This window comes from Exophiala xenobiotica (assembly GCF_000835505.1).
Source record: "Exophiala xenobiotica strain CBS 118157 unplaced genomic scaffold supercont1.3, whole genome shotgun sequence".
Taxonomy (NCBI): Eukaryota; Fungi; Ascomycota; class Eurotiomycetes; order Chaetothyriales; family Herpotrichiellaceae; genus Exophiala; species Exophiala xenobiotica.
In genome coordinates this window covers 1500469-1519776 of record NW_013562492.1, presented here as the reverse complement: position 1 = coordinate 1519776, position 19308 = coordinate 1500469, and the positions used below count along the sequence as shown (strand labels likewise).

General features: G+C 52.0%; 7 protein-coding genes across 9 annotated transcripts; 6 read left to right on the top strand and 1 right to left on the bottom strand.

The window, feature by feature from the left end:
• The first annotated feature begins 122 nt into the window (after positions 1–122).
• Positions 123–1671, top strand: PV05_04757 (uncharacterized protein). The gene is made up of 2 exons (XM_013461196.1): positions 123–599; positions 653–1671. The coding sequence occupies exons 1-2, from the start codon at positions 296–298 to the stop codon at positions 1387–1389; spliced, it is 1041 nt and encodes a 346-aa protein (XP_013316650.1). The 5' UTR covers positions 123–295; the 3' UTR covers positions 1390–1671.
• A 1849-nt stretch (positions 1672–3520) lies between these two features.
• Positions 3521–5800, top strand: PV05_04756 (uncharacterized protein). Its single transcript, XM_013461195.1, has one exon. The coding sequence runs from the start codon at positions 3916–3918 to the stop codon at positions 5098–5100; it is 1185 nt and encodes a 394-aa protein (XP_013316649.1). The 5' UTR covers positions 3521–3915; the 3' UTR covers positions 5101–5800.
• Positions 5801–7081: 1281 nt separating this feature from the next.
• PV05_04755 (uncharacterized protein) lies at positions 7082–8085 on the top strand. The gene is made up of 3 exons (XM_013461194.1): positions 7082–7374; positions 7432–7491; positions 7567–8085. Exons 1-3 carry the CDS (start codon positions 7332–7334, stop codon positions 7764–7766), a joined length of 303 nt encoding a protein of 100 aa, XP_013316648.1. The 5' UTR covers positions 7082–7331; the 3' UTR covers positions 7767–8085.
• A 433-nt stretch (positions 8086–8518) lies between these two features.
• Positions 8519–10524, top strand: PV05_04754. 2 transcript variants are annotated; one of them, XM_013461192.1, is made up of 8 exons: positions 8519–8796; positions 8860–9110; positions 9174–9257; positions 9311–9631; positions 9683–9740; positions 9789–9866; positions 9939–10126; positions 10207–10524. In XM_013461192.1, exons 1-8 carry the CDS (start codon positions 8620–8622, stop codon positions 10379–10381), a joined length of 1332 nt encoding a protein of 443 aa, XP_013316646.1. In that variant the 5' UTR covers positions 8519–8619; the 3' UTR covers positions 10382–10524. The 2 variants fall into 2 exon arrangements, with proteins under 2 accessions (XP_013316646.1, XP_013316647.1); XM_013461193.1 differs by having other exon boundaries at positions 8519–9110.
• A 348-nt stretch (positions 10525–10872) lies between these two features.
• PV05_04753 (uncharacterized protein) lies at positions 10873–13303 on the top strand (the record flags this gene model as incomplete). Its single annotated transcript, XM_013461191.1, has 2 exons — positions 10873–10914; positions 10991–13303. 2 exons carry the CDS (start codon positions 10873–10875, stop codon positions 13301–13303), a joined length of 2355 nt encoding a protein of 784 aa, XP_013316645.1.
• Positions 13304–14025: 722 nt separating this feature from the next.
• PV05_04752 (uncharacterized protein) lies at positions 14026–15026 on the bottom strand (the record flags this gene model as incomplete). The annotated part of the gene is made up of 1 exon (XM_013461190.1): positions 14026–15026. Exon 1 carries the CDS (start codon positions 14788–14790, stop codon positions 14026–14028), a length of 765 nt encoding a protein of 254 aa, XP_013316644.1. The 5' UTR covers positions 14791–15026.
• A 420-nt stretch (positions 15027–15446) lies between these two features.
• PV05_04751 lies at positions 15447–19306 on the top strand. 2 transcript variants are annotated; one of them, XM_013461188.1, is made up of 3 exons: positions 15447–15704; positions 15990–17653; positions 17708–19306. In XM_013461188.1, the coding sequence occupies exons 1-3, from the start codon at positions 15550–15552 to the stop codon at positions 18988–18990; spliced, it is 3102 nt and encodes a 1033-aa protein (XP_013316642.1). In that variant the 5' UTR covers positions 15447–15549; the 3' UTR covers positions 18991–19306. The 2 variants fall into 2 exon arrangements, with proteins under 2 accessions (XP_013316642.1, XP_013316643.1); XM_013461189.1 differs by lacking the exon at positions 15447–15704 and having other exon boundaries at positions 15751–17653.
• Positions 19307–19308: the final 2 nt, after the last annotated feature.

The following is a 19308-nucleotide window of genomic DNA, read 5'->3' as shown; positions in this document are numbered from 1 at the left end:
CTTTGATCATGGGTCTGGTTTGACTCATACATGTGGCACGCTCGCTTATCGTAATTCGTCGGGAAGTCAGACTCCGACGAGGTACTCGCCGATAGGGTGTATCCTCACCCTCATCCCCATTTCTTGCGACTCGTAGACCTTCATCTTCTGCCACACATTCAAGCTTCTTTTCTCATTACTCCTTAGTCCCCGAGTCTCGAGTGCAAAGAAAGGGGTTCTTCGTACAAAGAGTACCTCATTAATCCGTCAACGTAGCTCGCCACAACGCGTCATAGTCAGCCATATCAGATACACCATGGCAGTAGTCCCGATACTGTCGTCCGCTGAGGCCACAGCACCAGCACCAGAAGTTGCATCGACCGCCGACTGGATCACGCAGCAGATGGAAAATGTCTCGATAACGCCTACAACGGCCCCACGACCGGTGACTGGCACGACTGTCCGCATATCCGTTCCTCTCGACGCCACCACTCGCTCTGCTGTGTCCACGTCTGCCGTCTACACCGAGCGTAAAATTCTACGTCGTGACAGTATCGAGCGCCGCGAGGCTCTGCTCAAGGGCAAAGAAGGCTCGCGGCAGCGTCGACGATGGGAGAATGGTAAAACCCACACGCTGAGGAGATAACTGTGTCCAAGCTAATTAGGTCGACAGCTCGCCTACTATCGAACCCCTGGGCTGAACCACCCCTGCCTTCTGATTTCGAGGTCCGTCCGACTTACCCGCGACGCACTGTCCCATACTACCTTGCGCCATTGTGGGATGCTGCCGAGTTCCAGCGCGCCGTCGAGGCCAAGCTCAAGGGCCGGAAAAATAGCACAAGATCGCGAGGAAAGAGAAGCACGGGCATGAGTCCCATGGAAGAAGCGGCTATCAGCATCCCCAAGGAAGTCAGAGCGAGACTGAAGCGTGCAAAAGCCGCCAAGGGCCTGCTTCAGGACTTGGAAGAGACTGTGCGGGCTTTCGTGCAGAAATGGAATGAAAGAGAGGCCAGGCTTAGGGAGGACGGACTTCACGATGTACCTTTATTAAGCGATAGTGAAGAGGATGAGGAGATTGTCTTCATTGGCAGGAATGGTGCCATGCTCGACTCTCCGGGTAAGAAGCCGAGACAGAAAAATGAAGAGCCGGACGAGACGATCAGCTCCGAGAAAATGGTATTCGAGGGCCTGGACAATGACAAGGGAGCTGCCTTCGCGCGTTGGCTCGTACACTGCGTCGGAAACTATTATGGCTTGAGAACCTGGAGTGTAACGCGTGACGTCGGAGGAGAGGAAAAACGGAGAGAGGCATATGTCGGCGTCGATCATAGAGCCAGAGGATTCTTGGGCCGAGGAGTTGAGCTTGGTCGAGAGATCGAATTACCCCGGCCGCTATGGGGCATGGTGTAAGACAGGAAGGAGTGCATGCAGTTCTTGATCGCCGTTTGTCCTGGGCTAGGGCTTTGATTCGACCGACAATGGTGAAAGTGTTAGGTTTCTAATCACAAACAATATTGTGCAACTGCAAGTCGGCTTCTCAGACACTCGCGGATATGCTTCGGTGGCCCACGCTTGAGGAAATCCAGCGCGGAGTTCATTGACTTCAGCCTATATGGCCATGCCCAGAACCTGCAATGATGTAGGCTGAATCGGACTTTCTTTCATAGAGGACGCCAATAGGCTTCAATGCACCACCACAAGATTGACCCTTTGTGCTTTTTGTGGAGTTAACATGGGGTTCCTCAGCCATACACAGCTACACAGCATATCGCGGCGAATAGCGCCAATTCTGTTGACTCATTGATAAAGCTGTCACCCTGGACCAGTCGTGATATCGACGGGACGGAATAGAAGACCATCCAATGGACCACAGATCGAAGACAGCCATGTCAGGCTTTTTTTCGGGGAGGCTTGCGGGCGGACGCGCTGAAAGCTGCATTTCGGGGCCCGGTTGGTGCACAAATGAGCATGCCGCGAGCCTTGAAACATAAGTACGCTGTTTCGAAGACAGGAAAAAGAAATTCTGACGGCCAACTATCGCATAAGACCATTCAAGGACGCTCGAGAAGGGATTTATTGGACAACAGACAAGCCACGCAGCGAAGCGTGGTACAGAGACTTTCGGGATCGAGGCATGGACTGTTTAGCCGAAGCAATTGAGGGCTGCTCCTTGTCCTTGTTGCACCCCATCTCCAACCACCCCGTATTCTGAGCTTGAGCTGTAAATCGTGCATGAATTCGAGCTGGCGTCGGTAAAAAGAGGTGACTTTCGTCCAGTAAGAGAACGCATGCAATGTGATGAGCTGGATGTAGTCAGGTACACGGGAGAACGGTCTTCAGAATTCAGCGTCGATCGGTAGACCGTTGGCCGGGGCGAACCGTAGCGTGCCATGGAGATCATGGTGATCATGGTGATGCAGCCTATCTCATCCTGCAGCGTTGCTTCGAACGTGATCAACTGGATCACGCCTCATCCAGCAAGATTATGATGAAACCACTAAATCAGACATCGTAGAACAGTACGTACGGAAGAGGGAGGATAGAGGAGCACCTTGGCGGTGGAGACAGATGCATCGAACAGAAAGAAGAACCTCCAATGTCATAAAATGATGCGAAGAGATGCCCAAGATGAGGGATACTGTGCATGATGGTGGTGGTCAATGAACATCTGATGGGGCCGGGCGCGCAGGTCCAGCAGAATTTTTCCGCGAACACATGTTCATCTTTGGCATGTCCACTCACACATGATGCAGGACAGGAACCGACGGAGATCAAGACATTGCAGCGTGTGGGAGATTGATAGCGAATATCGCCGTGGCATGCCAATGGGGTGGTGCCACGCCAGCAGTGTTTTCTGTTTTCTGACTTCTCTTGCTTTAGGTTGATTTATACGTTCGGGCATCACGGGCACTAATCTCCACCGAGCAATAGCGTGCGGCAATTCCTTTAGTGAGCCGTTGGCCCCCGGAACTCTCCCTCGTACCATGCTCGTAGCTAACTGGTAGCTGTCTTGCTGTCACGCGAAAAGTAAATTCCGTCTGACATGGCATCATGCAACCGTCGAGATCGGGTGATAATCATTCGGCGGATTTCTCAACGGTGTGTTGGGCCACCAGGCCTGCCCAGCGAGCCAACGACGGGAAGCCATGCCGGTGATCATCAGGTCGTTCTCGTGGGAATTTCCTTCTGTCTGACAGTGGGCTTGCGCTCTAACTGCTACCCCAAGGAGCATCTGCCACGATGCTTGCGAATAATCCTCCGTTACCTACGAAGAGCGCTGATTATTATCTAGCCTCGAGGTCTGTCCTCCAGTCCTCCTACTTGCCACTAGCTACAGAGTAGGCGAGGTGGGCTCCATGCGATGATATGGGCGAATACCAGAGTCTCGTGGCGTGGAAGCAAACATGCCACTTGAACAAGGTCGCTCTGCTACCAGTCAAGACTTGTTCCATTGGCTCTCTCCGTCTCACCAAATATGATTGTAGACACTTCCAGAAAAAGAATGCTCCGAACGGGTTGAGTCCGGCCACACCCGTGTCGTCCTCACACGTTGCTTTCGGAGTTTGCATGCTCGCTCAGCAAATCATTACGAAGCCATGCTGCGCCTCCATCGGTGCCTGTGCAAGCGGACAGCTTGCTCGAGCCGAGGAGGTCTTCTCTTCCTCCACACTCTTTGCCGGTCCCTTTGTGGAGTGATGTTGTCGACACAGTCGGCCGTTGTCTTTTGGCACCATACACCAATCACTGCAAACATTTCGTACCTTCTGTTATGGCCTTGAAGATGCTTATTTTGCATAGCTTCCATGCAACCTACTCCTCACTAATCTTTCCATCAAACATATTAGTCTACCAGCTCATACAACCACAATTGCACCCATAAACATCCTCTGGCATCTTTTAATCCACTTTTCTCCTCCAGCAGATACAAGCAACATCATGCCGCGACGATATCTGGTTCGGTCGAGGTCTGCAAAAGACTCTTGCTCGTCATCCAGCACCGCGTCAAGCCGCAGTCAAGAGTCCGATCTATCTGGCCGATCAAGTCACACCCAATACACCAGCAACACTTCATACAGCTATACGAAACCCATTGTCAAGCATCATGAGGAGTGCGAAGAACATGAAATCGACGATTTTCCAACACTCGCTGCAAAACAAGACAGGGCTGATCCACGATCATCCGCCGAAACGTATGCTTCTACCATTGCGCCAGAGAAGGAATCTGAGTCCTCCAAAGGTCAATGTCTGTTACCTCTTGCGAGGCATATCTGCTATCAGCCCGATGCTATGGCTTGCACGCCCAAAGAATTCGGAGAATTGTTCCCCTCGACAAGGAGAATATTGATTCAGCATGACGATACCAGTCCAGACGGCAATCTGAACCTTCGCGCAGACACTGAAGTTACCGTATCCCAGGGTCGAAAGGTGAAGCTGACGCTGTTCCACTTGCGCATGTATGACCTTGCGGACCGTCAATTTTCACTCCGTCGGTATCAGAGGCAGTCGGGGCGTGAACTTTGCAGTTCGAAACGGAAATATCTGAGACCTGCGGCCGAGGCTCCATCCACACCTAAGAAGCGTCCACTGAGTATGGCATTCCGCAAAATGAGCTTTAAAGGGCTCCCCCACAAACCTCGACCCAAGAGTGGTCCTGAGGTGCGAGAAGAAGACTCTGAGGATGACCTCGATTTTCTCGCCACTCAAGCAGATGTCGAAGCCACTGTTCCTACCGATACCATCAGGATAGAGTTCTCCAATTATGCACAAGTGGAGCTGAGTCGCAGTAGTCGTGGTGACGGCAAGCTATACGACTTTGAGTATTGGGGCGAGAAATATACCTGGAGACGAAATGTCTACCAAGACGGCTCGGAGTCTGTGTTTTCTTTCGAAATGGTCAACTTAAACACCGGAGCTTGCATTGCTCACATCACGCCCGACAGATTATCACCGAAGCAAGTTCGGAAAGAAGCTGGGCAGGGAAGTTGGATACCGCCGTGCAGTATGCGGATCCTGGAGAAACAAATTTCGAGCGATCTTGGAGATGTACTCGTTGCGACTGGGTTGATTGTCCTCACCGACGATTGCATCAGAAGACACTGGCACGAGACTCACCGCCCGTAGTTGGAAGGAACCACACATCAGATCAAATGGGTGATGTCCTTCACTTGAAACAGAAGCAGGATGAATTTTCCTATTGGAGGGATGTTACACCAAAGTCGTGGCGGTGTGGGATGCAGAGCGAAGACGGTTTTCGAACAATCCGAGGGTAGCGGACTCTTATGTGTCCCTTTGTCGACATGCAACTTCCATTGTGTATATTATGCATTCTTGATAGGGATTTCGGGGATGGTGATCCGGGCTATTGCATGATCTCGAATTGGATGACCTTTGCTCGTGGAAATGGCTAGCCGGGAAATGCGCGTAGCTACCTGTACTTGGGCTTGCATGAGATGGGGGCAGCCCACATTCGGACGACATCTCAGAAATCGGAATGCACAAGTTAACTTCTGTGATGAGACTGACACGATGACTCTGCGTGACTTATCCATCACTGAAGTTCAGAGGACTCACCGCCTCCCGCGAACAGCGATGCGTAGGCAACATTGTGGCGGGGTGACATGTTGTATATTGCGCTGGTGAGGGCATCTCACAGTGATGATAGATCCATGTGGCGACAGAGATGAGAGGGGTATACCAAATACCAAATGTCCTTCTACTGGTTACAACGATGGTCCGAGTGAACCGGTTCATCAGCTCCCAACGTCGAGGCGGCCAAGCAATAATTGTCTGTTTATGTACTAGACCATAACAAGACTAGCTGCTTGGCATGTGGCTAGGTCGTCACTTCTGTCGAAAACCACCATGAAAACAACACATCTCGATTGCCGTTGGCTCTCCATCCATTTTCGACCCATCGCATCGCTCACTTCACCCACCGCTATGCAATCCTTTGCATACCCCAGCTCCCATTTACGACATCGAATCACTCCATCTCCCCTTTGCTGCAACGCTTAAGCGGAAAGGTTTGTTTGCGCTGTGCCCAACGTGGGATCGTGCTGATGATTCCTCGCAAATCTACTGTTCTTCTTCATGCGAACAGGTCTTCAATCGCTAATGCATCTACCAATTGGGCTATTGAGATTGAGATTGAGATTGAGCTTTCTTATCAATCTAGCCTTGTGCTTTCGACAGAGTAGTTCTCTGCTCGCTCTCCAAGTACAATCTATGCCAGTGCCCACTTCGACTTTGTTTCCACCTTTCTCCTCTCCGCGAAAGCTCAAGGCGGATAGGGAAGGCCCCAACATGTCGTGACCGAGCCTGCGGGTTCCGCTCGTTGCTGCCCAACACCATTCTTTTCCACGCACAAGAGAAAACGGAGCAACCAATTGTACTTTCTGCCTCGCTTTCAAGCCTGTAAGAGACCAAGAGACCACTATAAACAGACATTCAGCAAGGTCGCTTACAAGTTCTTGTATCATTCTGGAGTGTTCTTTGTGACCACGGGCGAGGAATATACTCCATTCAGGCCGAGTGCAGCTCCGCTATCGCGCATCCCGCCACGACTGGCTTTTCGGCTTCATACTTTTCTCCCCCACTTCGAGCATTCAGTGCCGGAAATTCGCAGGGCTTCTAGCTTCCTAGCAGCTTTGCTTCAGTGCTTATTGCTTCCACAGCTAGGTACTCTACGCCATCGTGCATATCATTGCCTGGGGCCGGACCTACCCACTGGAAGTACGATACTGGGTCTTTGATGCGTTGGCGGCCTCTGGCTGGATGAGGCTGTTGGCCTCAAGTTTTTTTACTTTGCTTCCTTTGCCATCCCATGCGCTACCCACGCTGTGACGCCTCGCCTCCTTGCATGTCCTTCGCATCTGTGTAACCTAGGCGTTTCTATAGACAATGTCAGGGCGGCCTTCGTTGCTCAACCACACAGTATCACGAGATCTCAGATCTCAATCTGTGTTGTACGGAGACACAACATCCGTTTATTTCTACGCCTGTCAATTGTTGCGGCCCTAGTCGAATGATGCGGCCTTGGTGACTTCAAAGCGAACGAGTCCACGAATGCGGAAGTGTCTGCAACTATCCATCATCGTTCGTGGTTATGTCGATGTCCGTTGCTTGCTTGTTGTCTGTCACTGAGTTGTGAGCTGTCACCTGGGTTGGCCGCATATAAGAAGTCAACAGGATCACCTTTTACTTACCACGCAAGCTCCTTCCACCAGCGATTCACTCACAACAACTTCTCTGGCGGAAACAGTCTTTTGTCGTCCATTCTTCAACCATAACACCAAGCGCAATTATCTTCTTAACACACCTTTCTACCACGATAGGATCTTCATCTTATCAACATGGCCACGAAAAGTCACAATACCTGGCAAGAGGAACTTGCAGGTAAGATGCTCCCTACCGCGGACCACTCAAGAAATCCTGTTCCCTGACAGAGCACAGCTGAATGCCGCAAACTCAGAATTCCAACTCCCGCCTTCAACATTGTCTCTGACCGCCGCGGTAAGCCATCATCTCCACAGGTCCTCCTGTTTCTCCATCGTCCCGGCACCAGACAATAGACTAACACCGGATCAGGCGGACGTACAGCTTGGTCTGCCACAGTCACGATCCAGGGACAAAATCTCGCAGCTCGATACTGGTACGATGGCCAGTACCTGAACAACGCAAAAGAAGACGTTGCCGAAGTCGCATGCACCAGACTCCGCAGTCCTTCCATTGCCTCCAGCCGTCCACAGGGAGCTCAGGGCGGAAACGGAGGTGGTTGGGGTCGTTGATGCTCCTACAACCCATTCTGTACTTGTCACAAAGTGTTTCATGTCGGCAGATGGACTGTGGAGGTCAAGAAGATTGAGAGGGCGGAGAGCTATGTTATGATTCTCTTCCTACCTGTCCCTACGGCAGGGGAAAAGTCAAGTAGTTGTATAAGGATCAGCATAGCGATGGCGTTACGGCGACGCACCGGTGCAAGTGCAATGTTTTCTATGGGGTTGGCATTTATTTTTCCTTTTGTTTTTCTTCAACGAAGGGGATGCTAGACACTAGCTTGGAAGTATGACGGCGATGCAGACAAGGGTTGACTTCTGCCGACAACCACGAAAGATGTCGGTCCTCTTTCAAATTGTTGACCGCTCATCAGGTCTATAGAAAAATCACAAGATCAGCTTTCGGACGCATCATGATTCTACTTCTAGCAGGATGAAGGGCTCGAAACGGGCCTGCTTCAGTCCGTTGACCGCCCGATGCCTGACCCGTGCGGGAAAGATTCCAGAGGTTGTAATGTAGCATCAGGAGATCAATGCTGTGCACCCTGAGCTGTTGTGCAACAACAGTCTGGATAGAAGAAATATTGTTACTCCGTGCATTGCCATGGGTGCCATGATACCACACCATGGCCCGGTATTGTGGACGGCGAATGACGGGGCTCCGTGTATTCCGCCAATTAAAACTTGTCTCTCACACAATCCTCCGACTTTGCAAGACTTCAACCCAGGCGTGCCTTTCACACTCTGTTCTACTCATGCTACATCTCTCTCCACGTTTGGTGAGTACCTCGTCAGCCAATTTGACGTGTAGAAATACATCCCAGTGCCACTCGCGGCGGGCTGCATTTCCGGCAGAAGACCTCATATGCAATTGGCCTCTCGAGTAACCAGCCTGCGATTTGACATCCTCACCGCCGCAAGCCTTAGGCCATCGTTTTCATTCCGTCCCTATGCATTTGGACCGGTCGCCAACATGTCCACCTCCACATCCACTTCTACGAAGCCCTCGGCCCTGACCTTTGACCTGAAAGCGCGATGTTCGGTATGCCATCCGCAGAGTGACCAGTTCCCCCAAACAAAATTGACAAATCCGTCCTTGGTCTAGACATCCAAGGCTCGCGCCTCGATTTTACATCTGCCTCATGGCCCCGTCGAACTACCCATGTTCATGCCTGTGGCGACGCAGGCATCGCTGAAGGGACTGACCCCCGAACAACTTGAAGAGACCGGCTGCAGATTATGTTTGAACAACACATATCATTTGGGCTTGAAGCCGGGACAGGCCGTGCTAGACGCAATCGGAGGCGCCCATAAACTGCAAGGATGGGATTACAACATCCTGACCGACAGTGGTGGGTTGGTGGTCACATCTCAAACAACGCGGAGCGACATGGCTGATTTATGACTGCTTGTGTCAAGGTTCCAGATGGTCTCACTACTCAAGTTGGCCAAAATCACCGAGGAGGGAGTGAGGTTCCTCAGTCCACATGATGGCAGTCCAATGTACGTGTTGGTCGGTTTGCGAGCAGATACGGGAAATGATAACCATGTGCAAGGTTACTCACACCAGAACATTCAATGTCCCTCCAGAATTCGATCGGGTCGGACATCATGATGCAACTAGACGACGTCATTCAAACCACCTCACCCGACCATGCTCGTATGAAAGAGGCTATGGAGCGGTCAGTCAGATGGCTTGACCGGTGCATCGCCGCACACAAGTATCCCGAGAGACAGAACCTGTTCTGTATTATTCAAGGTGGCTTGGACCTGGATTTACGGAGACAGTGCTGCGAAGCCATGGTCGAGCGAGACACGCCGGGTATAGCCATAGGCGGGCTATCAGGCGGAGAAGCGAAGTCGGAATTCTGTAAAGTGTAAGCATGACTGTAGCATTGGCGCATTTGGGTGATGACTGACCTGCTCAGTGTTGATACGTGCACGGATTTACTTCCAGAACAAAAGCCAAGATATGTGATGGGCATTGTGCGTATGATCGCTAACCTCGCCGAGTCTACGCTCACCATCTTCCAGGGCTACCCAGAAGATATCGTCGTTGCAGTGGCCCTTGGCGCAGATATGTTCGACTGCGTATGGCCTACACGCACTGCTGTGAGTCTCAATTGACAGCTACAGTCTGCAATGCTTTTCGGTGACTAGCGGACTGACGGTTGAGGTCTACAGCGCTTCGGCAATGCTATCACCTCTTGCGGCGTACTTAATCTGAAGCATTCTCGCTACGCTAAAGACTTTGGTCCGGTCGAAGAAGACTGCACATGTACTTGCTGCCGGCCGAAAGAGGACGGCGGTCTGGGCATTTCCAGAGCGTACATCTACCATCTTGCTGCCAAGGAGACTGTTGGCGCGCATTTGTAGGTCCTTTGCCTTTTGTTCCAGCATCAGTGTAAGCCACACAAGGAAAAGCAAGTCTGCTAATGCCAGCTTTGGACAGATTGACTATGCATAATGTGCACCATCTGCTCTCACTGATGCGCCGTGCGAGAAACGCTATCCTCGAAGATCGATACCCAGAGTTTGTCAGGAGTTTCTTCGCGAAGTACTTTGCGGACAAGGGAGTGCCGGATTGGGCGGTCGACGCTCTCAGAGGTGTTGGCATCGAGATATGAGAAAGGAGCTGTATTCTCGCGTTTGTCGAGAGGGCAGTGTCTCACCTAGGAGAACATCTAGCCCTGGCTGCTTTGCTCGACGCTTTCACTCACACTCAGACCTATTTGGTCTTGCGTGCAGTCATATTATACCGAAAAGTGCCGCCCTCTACAATCTTTCCAGGTGTCTAAGACTCTTTGAGTGCCGCCCTCTGTTCCTCGCACTGTGAGCACTACGTAGACCGAGCACCATATGGAGTGCTCGAGACATCCTCCTGCCAATCACCCCGATCAGTCCATGATGGGGGCGAAAACGTTCCTGAAACACTCCTTGATACATAATCTTATTCTCCGTCCGGGCTAGATCTTAACCGTCTCTTCCTTCCATGCGCTTCGCCATGATTTCGATACGTAGATGTACCAGAACCACAACCAGAACCAGAGAAATAGTTAGAAAAAGCCTGCCATCATCCCCAAAACTTCACGGCTGATCTGGGACCAGCCACGGCTCAATGTCCGCTCACCCACCTCGACCTGACGAATCAACCGAAGATGTAAGCTCAAGTTTCCCGTTGCTTCAACCCGCCTACCTTCCTGGCAAAACCCAGTGGTACTGTATTCCCCTCAAAGTCTGACTCAAGTGGAAAAACCAAGGAGTTCTGCAACGGCACGTTCTGCCAATTAGTCAAGAACTTCCAAGTCCCGCCCGAACGCGACTTACGCCGTCAATTCACCGACCTGCTCATCGCCAACGGCGCGCAGAGCATATACGGCAAGGGCGGTATCATCATTGGTAGCAAGGATGAAGTCCTGTCCAGGGATCGCTGTCCGTTCTGCCGCTTCGTCCAGGGCGCCGCGAAATTCGCGCCGAAATTGCTCAACCACCCGGGCAGAAAGGGCGATGATCTATTTGTCGTGCAAGTATCGGCCAAGCAGGAAGATGAATTCCTGTGGTTGCGAGTCCTTCCGGCTGGCGATCCTGATGGAGAGTCAACAGGCTCGCTGATGCTGCCTGGAGAGCAGGTGGTGCTCGTGACGAGGACGGAGGAAGGAGGGTCGAGGACTGGGCGTGTCGTCGGCGCTGATCCAGATTACGCGCGGATGAAGCATTGGCTGCATCTGTGCGATACGAGTCCTGTGCACCGTGGTGTTTGTACCGGGTCTGACGTGGTCAAGGCCGAGGGGAGAGCAGCGACGTTGCCACGTCTGAGAGTCGTGGATGTACAGGATATGCGGCTCGTGGATATTACCTGGCAGCAACGGTACGTCGCGCTGAGTTATGTCTGGGGCGGTGCGAATCCGCCCAAGTTGATGAAGAGCCAGCTGGGAAAGTACAGTACGCCCGGCGCGCTGGAGCAACTTTTTGGTTCGATGCCGCACACGATTCAAGATCTGTGCACGTTCACGAGGAACATGGGCCTGCGGTATTTGTGGTTCGACTCGCTGTGCCTTATCCAAGATGATCTCGAGGATCTGCTCAGGGGCATCATGAACATGGAACTCGTCTACGAGTCATCGTATGTAACGCTCATAGCGGCCGACACGGCGTCGGCGAATACGGGTATCCCAGGCATCGGCGCGCTGCCACGGGACGTCAAGCAAGATCGGCAACTGCTCAAGCCGGGCATGGAGATCATGCGAGTACACTCTGTCGACCGACATCTGCGGCGGTCCAAGTGGAACACCCGCGGCTGGACGTTGCAGGAGTACTACCTCTCCCGCCGGACCATCACCTTCGTCAACAACCAAGCGTACTTCCGCTGCCGGCAGCGCACATGGTACGAGGAACTCTGGACCGACTTGGAACCGGAGCTGCCTCGAGGCCAAGACCTCGACGTCCTCACCTTCGCGAGGGATAGTATGGATCTCGGCCTGAGAAACGTCGCAACGTACACGTTCCTCTTCCAGGTGCTGGAGATATACCAGGGCCGCGATCTGACGGACGAGAACGACGCGCTGAGCGCGATGGCGGGGATGCTAGGCCGTGTCGCGGGCAGTGCGAACACCGGGATCGTGCAGGGTCTGCCGGCGGACATTTTCCCACTGGCTTTGCTGTTCTTGCATACAGGTACGGCCGCCCGCGCACCGCGGAGACGCAAGAAGTTTCCGAGCTGGTCGTGGGCAGGTTGGAAGGGAGAGGTTTCGTGGTATCCGTTCGATCGGTTGGACTTGATGAATGCGGCGGATGAGGACAATGATTTCAACGAGGATAAAGAACTCGAAAAGGCACTGGAAAGCAGTTGGGTCACCTACTACACCACTACTACTGGCGTGCAGAGCACGGATGGTCATGAGCTGGCAACTGAGAGGATCTGGACGCCGGCTCGGGAGCAGGGGCAAGTTGGCGACGATGGCATGGTCAACGCGCGGGAGACGGGGCTCGATTTATTCCGTGCCCTGCCGGATGTTGCTGATCTGATATCGGAACTCAACCTCGACAGTGCTGATGGTGTCGTCGAGACACCAAGCCAAACCCATCCGCGCAATGGGGAAGACATTATTCGTATCCGAAACTATCCTCTCCTCACCTTTCACACTCTGACAGCACACTACCGACTGCGAACTATCCCGGGGGGCGGCGACGAGGACGATGATTCCGACGACGCTGAACGGCCGACGTTCGCGGAATACGAGTCTCGCACGTATGAGATTGGCGGGCGCCACGGCGAAGACTGTGGTGTTCTCTACGCGGACGAGAAATTACTGCTGCGAGAGGACAATGTGGAGAAGTTTGTCGTGCTGGGAGAGTGTTATAATGTCGAGTTCCCGCTGGAGTTCGACGCATACTGTGAAGAAGTCAGCGATGAGCCGGTGTTTTGGGTCATGCTGGTCAGGCTGGTTGATGGGGTCTGGGAGAGACGCGGGCTCGGGCAGGTTCTGCAACGCTGTCTCGGGAATGCTTTCAAGCCGCAGCCGCGGTGGGAGAGGATCGTGCTGGGTTGAGATGGTTATTGGATGTTGTGGTTTGCTGCTCCAAAGGCGAGAGACTCTGTGGACCCTGTAAGTTCGTACTCTTCCCCGACGTTCACTAAGTAAGTCATACGCATACCTAGACAAGAGGTATCCCTTACTACGCTCGTGAGGAGGACCTGCCTGACAGGAGCACCAGTGTTTTGCTGCTGGATGTACGACATCTAACGTCTTTATTGTCACTCTCCCTACAGATTGCAAAGAAGAAACGTGTGCTGAATCTATCGAATGGTGAGCAGAGAAAGTGAGACAATAGCAATGTGATGAAAACTATCTCATTGGGGGAAAATTACATTCTTTTGTGCTGGAGTTGCATTGAAACACGTACTTAACTCCCTCGAACAACGTCGAGACTGATCCAGCAGCCTAGTCTTACCTAAAACCTGTGCACTGAACTTACCGGCCTGTTCTGTTGAATCCGAACAGTGTGTGGAAGAGTTGTACGCCACTATCGCCGACCTCCATTTTCCTGATTGTGTGTTCGCGCTCGTGGAGGCTTTCCTTGCTGGGTGTGCTGTGCGCTCAGACTCTCCAACCGTCCTTGCTTTCCAGTCGTGTCCAGAACCGGATCTGACGCTTTGGCTTGTACACACGGGAACATACTTCTGAACAACTCACCTGTATTTACCCGTCCACTTTGATTCGTCGGTCCTTGTCTGGATTTGCATTTTGAGCCCAGTGATCTTCACTGGCGCTCACATGACAATGCACCTTGAACGCTTCTCACTTCTAACATGGCTTCCCCGCTCTCGATCTCGTGAGCTTTGCTCATAATCATACAAGAGGGACCATTGATCTCGTTCGGAGAGCTCTTGGAACAACGGATGGTGCTGGATTTCGTCTCGGGTATATCTGCCAGACTGTAGCCAACCCTCACAACGCTCTCTTACCTCTCTCGCACGACGGACGTTAGCTTGACGCTGAAGGACTGTCTCTCGCTGGGATTCGGAGTAATTATAGCTTGACGAGGTGGGTTGTGAGTAGTTTCGGCCACTTCGGGGAGCATCACGAGATCGACCGGTTCGTTGTGAGTCGCGTGTGCCATTCTTGCGGATACCTGAGTTCCAGGAGGGTGAGAGGACGGGAATATGAGGATTGTCACGAACGTTCCGCAGGGAGCTGTAGAATCTTGGGCTTCCATCGGAGTCTCGGCGGTTGTAGCTGGTGGCGGGCATGTCGTACAAGTCTCTCGCAGGATTGCGAATGCTGGCGGAGGTCTGGTATTTCGGCGAATCGTGGTGCGATGAAGATGTGTACCGCAGGGCCGGATGAGTGTTCTCGTATTGACGAGAAGAGCTGCGGCCCTTCAAACGTGCATGCTTTGGGCAGTCCATGTGCATTTCCACGCGTTCGTAGTTGCGAAGACCTTCATTGCAGTAGCGGGATGGAAGAGCGCATGACTGGCGCATCATATTGCCGTGGCAGCCGCACCGGTAGACTTGGAGAGTAGCTCTACACATGTTGGTTAAGAGTTGCGCCTTACCTTGATTTGAGTCTTGATGGTAGAATTGATGGGATTAGGCTTCACCTAGACCTGGTCGACGGTGCTTCGTAGCGATTTCTGCTTGTTGGTAATATGAGTGAGCTTCAGATGCAAACAGTGGTTGGCAAGCTTGAGACAGTTTTGACGATCTCGAGATGACAGAATAGATTCCGGAGGAAGAGATCGAGGGGACATGGTATGGACTTAAGTGCCTTTTCTGCAGTGGCAAGCACAAAGGGGCAGTCAAGGAGACAAGTGCTTCTTTGTCCAACTGCCTTAGCTGGAAGTCGGAAGGCAGTTGTGTGGCGAAGTCCAGACAATGAGGACGCATTGTATCCATCTAACAACATTGTATGCCCGCGTCGTGTCATTGTTGAAGGAACAATGGAGAGCCTGGAAAAACAGGGACACCACCTAAAAGGTATAGATAGTGGGATAGCTTAGTCAGATATTATGAAGCACGCTAGAACTGTGTTGCTGGGACGACGGTCAGGTCCCAAAACGGCAACGTCGCAAAAAAGCATCATCAAATCCGTGCGGCTCGGAAGACGATCCTACGCCGCAAAGACCAAGGACTATTTCCATTCAATCAGGATCCCCCCGTTCCTGACGCACTCCAGTTGCACGTGTATTGTGTTGTCATCTACTGGTATAACTTCGTCTTTGCGCGCATGGACTCGTTGTTGATCTGATCCCACATTTACCATCAGTAAACAAACCTCTATTCTTTTACAAGATGGACGGACCTCCAACCCCAACTCGGCCGCCTCCAAGCTATCCCGATGGACCACCTTCCTACCTCAATGAGTCCCTAGAGGAAGAGAACCTGAGCATTCCATCCAACAATCCCTCTCTCAGAATGCTTTCGCAAACCCAGGATGAATACAGATCGTATGTGACTCCCCAATCACCCAGCCAATACAGTGATTCACCATCTCCCCGCCGTAAGCCGGTTGCAACCTCAAAGGTATCGCATGTGCAATGGGACGACTCTCCCATAGAGTCTGCCAAACAGGGCGCGAGGCTACCGACAGCGGAGTCTTCTCTCATCACTGAGGCTCAGGAGAATCTCAACCGCAGTCGCGAAACATACACCATTGTTGGCCGAGCTCCCACGCTCAAAGCTACCGTGACGCTGAAAAAGAGTCCAAAGACTGACCCAAGTCCTTCTTACAGAGCGCCTCTTTCTAGTCGAGCTTCTCCCGATCGATACCACCGACCTGCAGCCTCCTCCACCTACAGCTCTCGTCCTGGCTCCAGCCTTGGACGAGCACCTTCAATACCTCCTCCCGTAGCCAATCCTCGATCTCCGATACGACCTTCCACTCCCTCCCGCGTCTCGACGGACTGGGCCAGACCTACAGCCTCCAGTATCTCCTACGAACCCGCAGACCTCAACGGCAGTCCTCGACCAGGCACACCGTCATCACAATATGGCGGAAGTCCAAGAAGACCTCTACCTCCTGCGCCTCTGTTTTCAGCAAAAGGTGGTGCAGCGGAGACCACGATACCAATGCCTGAACTCGAGTCAGAGAATGATGTGTTTGTTGGCGGTGGCTCGGTGATGCCAGACAATGATCCCAGAGCAAGCTTGAAATCTGCACACTCCTACTCGAGCCAGTCGACTTTTACCGAAGAGGACGAAGTCACAAACGAAAAGTTCGATTACTATGGACCTGCTCCTGAGGGCAAACAAGACCGAAGAGGGCTGAGGGAAGCACAAGTGACCAGAAAAGAAGTGAGGCTGATCAACGGAGAGCTGATTCTAGAATGCAAGATCCCGACCATCCTGCACAGCTTTTTGCCTCGGAGAGATGAACGAGAGTTTACTCATATGCGATACACGGCTGTCACCTGCGATCCAGACGATTTCGTGGTGCAAGGATATAAACTGCGTCAAAACTTCGGTCCAACAATGAGAGAAACTGAGCTGTTGATCTGTGTGACCATGTACAACGAGGGCGAAGTGGAGTTTACCAGAACAATGCACGGTATTATGAGAAACATCAGCCACTTCTGCTCCAGAACGAAATCCAGGACTTGGGGAAAGGATGGTTGGCAGAAGATCGTCGTCTGTGTCATTGCAGATGGAAGACAGAAAGTGCATCCACGAACCCTGAATGCTCTGGCTGCTCTCGGGGTCTATCAAGACGGCATAGCGAAGAACGTCGTCAACCAGAAGGAAGTTACCGCCCACGTTTACGAGTATACCACACAAGTCTCGCTCGATGAAGGCCTCAAATTCAAGGGTGCAGAGAAGGGAATCGTGCCTTGCCAAATGATCTTCTGCCTGAAGGAGAAGAACAAGAAGAAACTTAATTCTCATCGTTGGTTCTTCAACGCATTTGGGCGCGCCTTGACACCGAACGTCTGCATTCTACTTGACGTCGGCACGAAACCGGACTCGAAAGCACTGTATTACCTCTGGAAAGCATTCGACCAAGATTCAAATGTCGCTGGCGCGGCCGGAGAAATCAAGGCTGACAAAGGCAAAGGGTGGATGGGTCTACTGAATCCCCTTGTCGCCTCACAAAATTTCGAGTACAAGATGAGTAACATTCTGGACAAACCGCTCGAATCTGTGTTTGGCTACATCACTGTCCTGCCAGGAGCACTTTCAGCATATCGGTATTACGCTCTGCAGAACGATCCTAGCGGTCACGGCCCGCTCAGCCAGTACTTTAAGGGAGAAACGCTACATGGGGCCGATGCGGATGTCTTCACCGCAAACATGTATCTCGCCGAAGATCGAATCTTGTGCTGGGAGCTTGTCGCTAAGCGCGGAGAGCAATGGGTATTGAAGTTCGTCAAGAGTGCCTACGGGGAGACTGATGTGCCTGGTAAGACTCTTTTGTTTCGAGAACACTTCACTGATAGCTGCTAACACCTTGCAGACGCCGTACCGGAATTTGTCTCACAACGACGACGTTGGCTGAATGGCGCTTTCTTTGCTGCCGTCTACTCCTTGGTACACTTCAAGCAAATCTGGCAAACCGACCATTCCCTTGCTCGGAAGATTCTGTTGCACATCGAATTCGTCTATCAGTTCATCTCGCTCCTCTTTACCTTTTTCTCCCTGGCCAACTTCTACCTTACCTTCTACTTCATTGCCGGTTCGCTGGCGGATCCTAAAATGGACCCTTTCGGCCACCATATTGGCAAATACATCTTTGTCATCTTGCGCTATGTCTGCGTGCTTCTGATCTGCCTTCAGTTCATTTTGAGCTTGGGCAACAGACCACAAGGAGCGAAGAAACTATTTTTGGGTACCATGGTCACTTATTCTATCATTATGGCCTACACCACTTTTGCCTCGCTGTATATTGTCGTCAAACAACTCACGACTCATGCATTGGAGGACACAGACGCGGACAATACCTACAAGCTTGGCAACAACATCTTCACCAACCTCATCGTCAGCACACTCAGCACTGTTGGATTGTACTTCTTGATGTCATTCCTGTACCTCGATCCATGGCATATGTTCACCAGCTCAGCACAATACTTTGCTCTTCTACCATCTTACATTTGTACTCTGCAGGTGTATGCATTCTGCAACACTCACGATGTTACATGGGGGACCAAGGGCGATAATGTCATGCATACGGACCTAGGTGCCGCCAAAGCACTTGGGTCTGGCACGGTCGAGGTCGAAATGCCGTCGGAACAACTTGACATCGATTCAGCCTACGACGTGGCCTTGCGGAATCTGCGCGACCGAGTCGAAGTGCTCAAACCACCGATCAGCGAGAACCAGCTGCAGGAAGACTATTACAAGTCGGTCCGGACGTATGTGGTGGCAACCTACATGGTCTGTAATGCAGTGCTTGCCATGGCCGTTTCTGAGGCGTATCCTGTCGGTGCACATCTTGGTTCAAATTTCTACCTCACGTTCCTCCTTTGGTCAGTGGCAGCCCTAGCGCTGTTCCGCGCCATCGGATCATCTGCTTTCGGCGTGATCAATATTGTCTCTGCAATTGCCGAAGGACGAATCCAAGCCAAGTTCGAACGAATCTTTGGTGGCGGCGACGAACATGGACGGCAAAAAGCTGGTCTGGGCAGCGGATTCAGTGAGTCTGGCAAGACCGGCTTGTCGAGCGGGTCAAGCGGTGGTCTGAGCCTGAGTGATGTTACAAGTAAGATCAGTGGAAAGTTCACCTGGATTGGCGGAAAGTGATGGCTCGAGTATCCAGGATATGTTGTAATGTGTTTTTGTATTCAAGGAGACGGAGTTGAGGGATGCTTGCAGATGTCGACCACGAGTGTCGACGTGCTCTGAGTTATGGCTGAACTTTCGTTGTTTGGAGGATGTATGAGTGTTATTGAACGAGGACGATTTTTTAGACAAAAGAAAGGCAACGACGGATTTGGGTTGATTGACACACATGGACTCCCATTGAATTTGTGAGGACTACGAAATCGCGGCAGGATTGTTAGCCTGTCAGCATGTACCGGCGGAGACCCTACAATAGTTGAATGAGGATGAGGTGCTCTC